Here is an 8,600-nt window from a genome sequence, read left to right as displayed (position 1 = left end):
TGTGTGTGTGTGTGTGTGTGTGTGTGTGTGTGTGTGTGTGTGTGTGTATATGTGTGTGTGTGTTTAATTGCTCTTTTAGCTACTTTTGCCTGAACCTAACACTGTAAGTGAAACAAGGCATTTCTTGAGTTGCTGTAAATTATGTTATAATACATATTTACTCATTCCAGAAAACAACAACAACATCCTTCATGATGGACAGACATCATGGACACCACAGCAGCAGCTGTCTTCACTGAAACATCCTGAACATGATCGTCACTGACATGAGGCCTCTGTCGATGGTTGAAGACAAAAGCTTCACTACAATGATCCACACTTTTAATCCAGGTTACAATAATCCACACTTTTAATCCAGGTTACACTCTTACCTCAATGACACATTTTACAAAGTAGCTACATATTGTGCAGGTATAAAGACACATTTTTATATATTTTTGTGTACATTTATTTTTTTAAGCTATTTGACTAACTTTTATTTTTTATTATTCAATATTTTACTAACAGAATAGTAAAATAGCAACCTGTTTTTTTTTTGTGAATTGCTATGTCAGTCAAATGTTCAATTTTGGAATAAAGGGGTGGAAATTAAAACGTTGTGGGTTTTTTTGCCGATTCATCGATTAATCGAAAAAATAATCGGCCGATGAATCGATTATTGAAATAATCGTTAGTTGCAGCCCTAGTACCCACCACTGCACCCTGTATTCACTGGTTAACTGGACATCATTAACTTCACGCAGACTCTCCCACTGGTACATTTTCATCTTTAAATCACTTCTTGGTCTGTTGCCTTCATACATCTCCTCCTACATGTCTCTGCGAGAGTGCAGCTACAGAGTGCGCTCTCAGGACATTATTACCTGCAGTGAGGACTGAACTTAGCAAAAGGGCCTTCTCCTACTCTGCTCCTGTTTCCTGGAATATCTTACAAAAATACCTGAAGCTCTCGACCTTGACCTCTCTAAGTGACTTTAAGAATCTGTTGGACTCCTGGCAGGGACCAATGCAGACATGTTCCTGTTTTTAGTTTTCTACATTCACCTTATAATCTAGCCGTTTTTGTTACTTTTTTGCCATCTTATTTGTATTAAATAAATAAATAAATAAAAATCTGTATGCCTTTTTATAACAGTCTATTGTTGTCGCTATTGTCCACTGTTGTCATCTTCTTTGTTGAAATCAGGTCTCTCTTGTAAATGAGTCCTCGAGGCTCAATGGGATTTACTCGTCTAAATAAAAGTTGAATGAATTACAGCCTCATATAAAATCAATAACGATGATGATGTCGGAACTGGATCGGTATTGGCCGATATCTAGATTTAGGTGTCGGGATCGGAAAAAAAAAAAAAAAAAAAAGTGGATCGGTGCATCCCCAATTCCATCCCATCCTTCCATTTCTTCCGGTGACTATCTTGCTGTGAGGCAACAACTCTTACCAACTGAGCCACCGTGCTGCAGTGACACGTCATTTAATATTTAAATAATAATAATTTAAAAGCTAAGCCTGTCTCCTTTCACAGGACTTTAGCATCAGCCTGGTCAAATGCAGCGTTAGTCGATATACATATTTTCAAATCACATACATGTGAACTTTGTTAAATATAACAAAGTTATATAAAAACAAAAACACTCTTTCAGTGTGACGTTTTAGTGGTTTTATCACTGAAAACACGTTTTGTCCAGTAAACGTCCACAATGTGTCTACGTTCAGATTCTTTGTGGCACAACATTAAGATTTTTAGTTAAAATTATAATTCTTAGTCGATATATGTACTAGAATCTATTTAACTTAGTTTAACCATGCAGATCCCACTGAGATCACAGAGCTCTTTTTTTTTTTTTTTTTTTAACGGGAGGCGTAAAAACATTTTAAATTTGAAAATTCAAACGATATTTATTTTATCAAGACCTAAATGTGGGACGCTGACTTACGGCAGAATGTTTGAGTAATGTTTCAGCACCATGCAGACCTACAACATATAAATGTTGCTGCAGCTCAATATTTTCTATGTGAAATATTAGAATGAACAGACTCGGAGGTTAGCCTGACTGTTACCGTGGTGATCTAGCCTCAGTCAAAAAGACTAACTTTCCACTCAACATAGCTGGACCTGACCATGTCCAGACACACCAAACCTGCTGTTCTGGGGTGTCTTGTGACCTCCTGAATGAATCGTCGCTGCATTCTAAAATTAATTTTGGTCGACTGGATCCTCAGGAAAATTCACCACTGTTCCATGTTTTCATCATTTGTGGATAACGGCTGGAGTCCCAAACCTAGAGAAACTGCTTTAAATCATTTTCCAGACTGACAGACCTCATTTGTTTCTGAATTTCTCTGGATGATGTCTAGCTTTCCATAATGTTTTGGTCTATTTCACTGTCAGATAGGTTTTAACTTTTATTAACTTTTAAGTGATCTGATCAAGTCCATCACAGGGCATGTTGGCGTGACGTTTCCACGCTCTAAAAATCTAACCCCCATTCCTCGGAGGACTGCATGTCGCTCACCTGCACTGAAGGTCCTGGTCTACGTGTTTGTTAATGTCAAACTTAGCTGTGAGTGTGTAAAAATGACTCCGCCCACCTTCTTCAGCTGTCCCTCCATGCCGGGCATCAACATGACGCAGGCCACCGCCACCCCCAGCAGCAGGAAGCAGGCGTAGATGAGCCGAGTCACAGTGGAGTTGTTTCCACTGGGACAGCACCGACACAGAAGGCAGGGGGCGCTGCCACACAGGCACGGGATCTGTGGGTACAAAGAACTCCATCAGTCTGAACCAAGGCCCCGGGGCCCTCAGGTTTTCAAGAACCCAAAACTGCATTAGTGTTAATGTTAATGAATGGGGTGTTTTCCAAACAGTTTACTGAAGTGGAAAAATAGTAAATTTGGTCAAAGAATGTTTGTTTTGGATTTTTGACAGAAAAAGAAAAGTTTTGTTTACTTTGCTGTGTGTAGCCTGCAGATATTAGGATAACATGTTTGCATTGCTTTAGAAAGACTGACAGTTATTTGTCTTGCTGATATTCTGTAATCGCCAATGATGGCCGGTCAGACTGAATATGGGCCGGTGCCAGGTCCATTTCTTGGTGCATCTTTAGTGAATACCTGATCCAAGTACAAAGCAAGAAAAAGAAGACGCAGCAACAGCAGCTCACTATATAAAATGTATATACAAGAACGCCCTCTGGAAACATTCAGAATCAGAATAAGATTTATTGTCATTGTACAATGAAGTGCATCGAAACTATATTTCGTACAGTCGTCCGAAAGATGGGCGGAGTGAACGTGGCTGCAGCTCCTAGGAGTGCGGCCCTTAATCTTTAGATAAGAAAAGGGGAAAGACCATGAGGATAGTGGCTATTAAAAAATGATCTCTTCACACCATGTCCTTGTCAGGACACGGTTGAAGACATCTGAAGCATGCGAGGCCAAGGTCCGGGCCCCGGCCTCGCATGCTTCAACGGGTGCCGGCAGCTCGTATGATCCTCCGCGGTGATTCCGCTCGCTCAAATTTTGTCGTCGGTCACCAAACACAAAAAACGCCTGGACTTCAGCATTAAACACGGTGTTGTCATTATTGTTTTTAAAATCTTAAAAATAGATCCAGCTGCTGATCAGCATTCAGAGAAATTGCACATGACGGATCGATGAAACGTTTCTGAGATTGTGTGACTCCTCCCCCTGACCAATCAGTGACCCACAGTGTTCTGACATCACGTTTAGGTGCCGACAGCTCAAACGGACCCACCAGAGAAGCAGGGACAAAAAAAGGGGCCAAATCAGCCTTGAATCAGCTAAAAAGTACTGGTTGAATAGCGCTCAAACCGTAGTGAACTAAGCAAAGTTGAAGCTGAGTAGAAGTGGTTGAAAAGGGGCATATGAGGACCCCCCAGGACTTGAATTCCTCTTACAGCTTGAAATGCTCTGGTCAGAGCTAACTTTGCTCTCGTTGTTGCCACCTCAAGAAAATTAACCGTTTTCTCAGTTCAAGCTTAGTTTGCAACAAGTTCAACTCAAGAATACGAGACCACAGCAAGATCCCTTCTTTACCAACAGCCTTGCTTTCCAATGTGCAGTCTACCAGGAGGAGCAGGTTGGAGAACCTGCAAGCTTGGATTAATGGAAAGGAAACGTCTTCTTGCTTTCACCGAGATGTAGCTAGGTGAGTTCGATCAGGATGTGGAACTGCCTCCGAGTGGACTTGGACCACTTGAACTCGACTGAACACCAGAGATCACATACGAGAGATTTGCTGCTTGAGTCGCAGCAAAGATCACAGCAAAGGGTGATTCTACAAAGTATCAGGGGGGCTAAATACAAATACACACCACACTGTTTTGTAAAACATTATGAAAACCATGCATCATTCTCCTTCACAATTACACCCAACTTTGTGTTGGTTTATCACATAAAATCCAAGAAGAGTGCTTTAAAAAATATTGTAGAATCCTACAAGTTTGTGGTTGTAATGTGACCAAATATGTAAAACTTCAAGAAGCAAGAAAACATTTTAAAAGTTTTGTTCTCCTAGTTCATCATATAAAGGATAAACAGCCAGTGTTACAGACAGTGACATCACGATCAGGCCACCCAAGGCTGTGTGCTGAGTTCTACTCTGTGTTGGTCATAACACGTCACACACACCATCCTAGAAATAAATCTGTGGATGACACAGTAGGGGTATCAGGTGATGAGGGGGTGTATTGGGACGAGGTCCAGTGACTGGTGACTTGGCATTCAGTTAACACCTTCCCTTTTAATACTGTGAAAACAAACTTGTTGATTTTAGAAAATGAGGATGACCATTCCCCATCGATGATGGGTATATGTGACACCCCCACCCAGTCGACCACCACCACAGCTGCTGTGAGGAAGGCCCAACAATGCCTGCATGTTCTGAGGTCTGCTTCCACAGCTGCTGGCCACCCTTCCATGCACTGTGTTGTCTTCACAGTCTGGTTGGAGGCTGTACAGCTGCAAGTAAGAAGGTTCTGCAGAGGAGAACAACTGACCACAACATCACTGGCTCTCCTCGTCCCTCACTGGAAGATACCTCTAACAGCTGTTACACCAGCAGAGCTTCAGCCATCATTCAGGTTGTTTTCACACCTGATAGTCCGGTAGACTCGATTCGGGACCAATATTCATGACCTTTTGTTTACATTTGAGCTGGTGCGTTTGCATTCACACTGCACTGTGCAGTCGAGCCAACCTGTTAAACCAACCTATTCCCCCGCTCGCCTGTGGGGGCGCTGCACCAAGAACTACTGAAAGAAACGACACAAAAACCTCTGAAGACACTTCTTCTTCTGGAAATAAAAACAAAAACGCATCAAGTTTTAGCAGTTTTAGGAGTTATATTTAGTCATTTTTCAAAAATGGACTCAGCAAGAGCAGAAGACCATGGAGAATGTTGTTTTCCACACAAGGCAGCTGACGGCTCCATATGAGGTAAGAAAAATGTGTGTTTTTTTGTCCTGCGCTGTACTCCACTTCTTTCTTGTGGAGCGGGGCTCGGTCTGTTTACATTCACACTGTACTGGAACCGCGCTGGAGTTCTCTTCTACCGGACCGAGACCTAGGTTTTAGCCCGGGCCAGAGTTCACCTTTTTGTTCGTGACAGAGTTCGATGGCGCGTTCACACCTCCCCAAACGAACAGGACTTCCTAGGAAAACAAGCTACAATTCGATTAAAACGGACTTGGGGTGCATTCACACCAGACCTGTTTAGTCCGCTTTAATCGAACTCTAGCTCGTTTTCCTAGAAAGTCCGGTTCGCTTGGGGAGGTGTGAACGCGCCATCGAACTCTGTCACGGAACAAAAAGGCGAACTCTGGCCCGGGCTAAAACCTAGGTCTCGGTCCGGTAGAAGAGAACTCCAGCGCAGTTCCAGTACAGTGTGAATGTAAACAGACCTGGCCCCGCTCCACAAGAAAGAAGTGGAGTACAGCGCAGGACAAAAAAAACACACATTTTTCTTACCTCATATGGAGCTGTCAGCTGCCTTGTGTGAAAAACAACATTCTCCATGGTCTTCTGCTCTTGCTGAGTCCATTTTTGAAAAATTACTAAATATAACTCCTAAAACTTGATGCGTTTTTGTTTTTATTTCCAGAAGAAGAAGAAGTGTCTTCAGAGGTTTTTGTGCCGTTTCTTTCAGTAGTTCTTGGTGCAGCGCCCCCACAGGCGAGCGGGGGAACAGGTTGGTTTAACAGGTTGGCTCGACTGCACAGTGCAGTGTGAATGCAAACGCACCAGCTCAAATGTAAACAAAATGTCATGAATATTGGTCCCCAACCGAACCGAGCCTACCGAACTATCAGGTGTGAAAACAACCTAAACAGGGCTGGTGTGAATGCACCTTCAGACCTGAACTCCCCCATCATCTTCTGATCCACCCGCTGTCCCTGAAGGCCACATGGACCAATGAAGAACAGGACCACCTGATTATATCAGCCCATGGAGGCTGGCTGGGTTGTTTTTAAGTCTAATAAACGGCACTTTGAAAAGTATCCTGTTATTTATTAATTTAATCAGAAATGGGTCTATACTAGTCTGGTTTTGTACAACACTGTAGGAGATTTTGTCCAGGATTAAATCAAATAAATCCGTCTGACCGAGGAGTCGATGTGATGCTGAGATATTTCTGAAGCTAGTTCATCTGTGGTTAGTTCACGGTGTCGCAGTTTAAATGTCTGCTGACAGTAATATGAGATGTTTACGTCATCATGCTAACAGGCTATCTGATCTGTTAGCGTCACAGACAGACGAGTCCATTAAGATAAAATAACCCGTGACTTGGTTAAAATACTGTCAAAATACAACACGATGAACAGACGGACGTCCTAAATATCTGCGTCACGGACTGCTTTCTGTTTCTCTGCATCTCGGCATTTTAAAACTAACAGTAATAACCAGCTAACAACAACAAACACACTCTGACTAGTATTAGTTAATGAAGAGCAGTACTGACCCAGCTCGCCATGGAGCACAGACCCAGAACAGCTCCCATGGCTGTTGTTTCTCTCAAAACCGATGTTTTTCTAGAAGATGGAAGCTGACCATCGACATAAAAACATGGATGATGTCTCCGCCTCTTCCGGTGTTCAAAATAAGAGCTGGCTCTCCGGCTTTTCGTGCGGAGTTTGCGCAGTTCGGTTAAGCCCCGCCCACTCTCCCCGCACATAGTTGTAAATAATCAATCAATCAACCTTTATTTAGACAGGTAAATCCCATTGAGCCTCGAGGACTCATTTACAAGAGAGACCTGATTTCAACAAAGAAAGATGACAACAATGGACAACAGCAACAACAATAAACAATTATAAAAAGTCATACTACAGGTTTTTTTTTTATTTATTTATTTTTTTATAAATAGGATGGCTAAAAGGAAAAGGTAACAAAAAAAAAAAACAGCTAGATTCTAAGGCGAATGTAGAAAACTAAAAACAGGAACATCCTGATGGATGCTCAATAATCCAGGTAGAAAAATCTAAAAAAGTTAAATCTGGTCCTCTGGACATTCAAAAAAACAAAACAAAGCAAAACAACAAAAAAAAATGTAGAAACGTTTCGTCTCTCATCCGAGAGACTTCCTCAGTCTGAGGTGCTGTATTCAGCTCAGTCTCTTAAATAGCACCTTCTCAGAGTGGATCAACCAGTTTTGCTGCTGACAACCAAAACCAGCTGCTCACATGCTCAAGAAGGACCATCAGCCTAATGATGGATCATTAGCACACTGATGGCTGTTTACTGTTCACAGAGGGCTGAGTGATACTAGCAATCACAGCATTGTAAGAGGGAGACAATTGAGCACGTAGGCCTCCACTCCTGTTTAATGATGGACGGTTTCTTTTCACAAAGATGGCCTCCTTTACTCCTCTCTCAAACCATCGTTCCTCTCTATCCAGGATGTGAACATCTTCATCCTTGAAAGAGTGACGGCTGGCCTGGAGATGAGTGTAGACCGCAGAGTCCTGGCCTGATGATGTTGATCTTCTGTGCTGGGCCATCCCAGTGGCTGTTTAGTTTCCCCGATGTAAGACTGATCACAGCCCTCCTGACACTGAACAGCATACACAACATTACTCTGTTTGTGCCGGGGGACTGGATCTTTGGGATGAACTAGTCTTTGCCGTAATGTATTTTGGGGTTTAAAAGCCACTGGGACATTGTGTTTAGAAAATAAACGTCTCAGATTCTCTGAACTAAAATCTTCAGTCAGTGGGCACCGGGCAAGCAAGATCCTTCAGAAGGCACAGACCCAGCTGCTGAATGAACGGGTGAGACAGACCAATTTTACTATTGAGGCCTTGAAGGCCAAAGAAGAGCACATTAAACAGAAACTAACTATGTGTCTAGATCAGACCACACTTCAGCAAGTGTTGGACTGTACAGATCAGGCACGCTTAGCACAGCATGTCAAGTCCAAGACGCGACAACAAAACAAGTTTAACTTACTAATAACTCATCAACACCATCACTATTCCAATAACAACACATTCAGTGTAGGACAACACTCCAGTAGTCAATTACATGCCAGGGAGACAGAAAAGTGGGTGAAGAATTTATCTGACAGACAGCTCACCCAGCC

The 8,600-nt window shown here is 42.5% G+C and overlaps 1 protein-coding gene across 1 annotated transcript in view; it reads right to left on the bottom strand.

The window, feature by feature from the left end:
* Positions 1 to 7,109, bottom strand: part of serinc1 (serine incorporator 1) — a 41,715-nt gene extending 34,606 nt beyond the window's left edge. The window contains exons 1-2 of the mRNA XM_037685288.1: positions 6,981 to 7,109; positions 2,591 to 2,752 (exon numbers count right to left, since the gene is read on the bottom strand). Of these exons, the coding sequence (XP_037541216.1) occupies positions 2,591 to 2,752; positions 6,981 to 7,019 (201 nt within the window). The 5' untranslated portion in view covers positions 7,020 to 7,109. The remainder of the gene's footprint in view (positions 1 to 2,590; positions 2,753 to 6,980) is intronic.
* Between the last annotated feature and the right edge of the window lie 1,491 nt (positions 7,110 to 8,600).

The sequence above is a fragment of the Nematolebias whitei genome, chromosome 12 (assembly GCF_014905685.2).
Source record: "Nematolebias whitei isolate Nwh7 chromosome 12, NemWhi1, whole genome shotgun sequence".
Taxonomy (NCBI): domain Eukaryota; kingdom Metazoa; phylum Chordata; class Actinopteri; order Cyprinodontiformes; family Rivulidae; genus Nematolebias; species Nematolebias whitei.
Note: the sequence above shows the minus strand (reverse complement) of the source record. Positions and strands in the feature narration are given on the sequence as shown.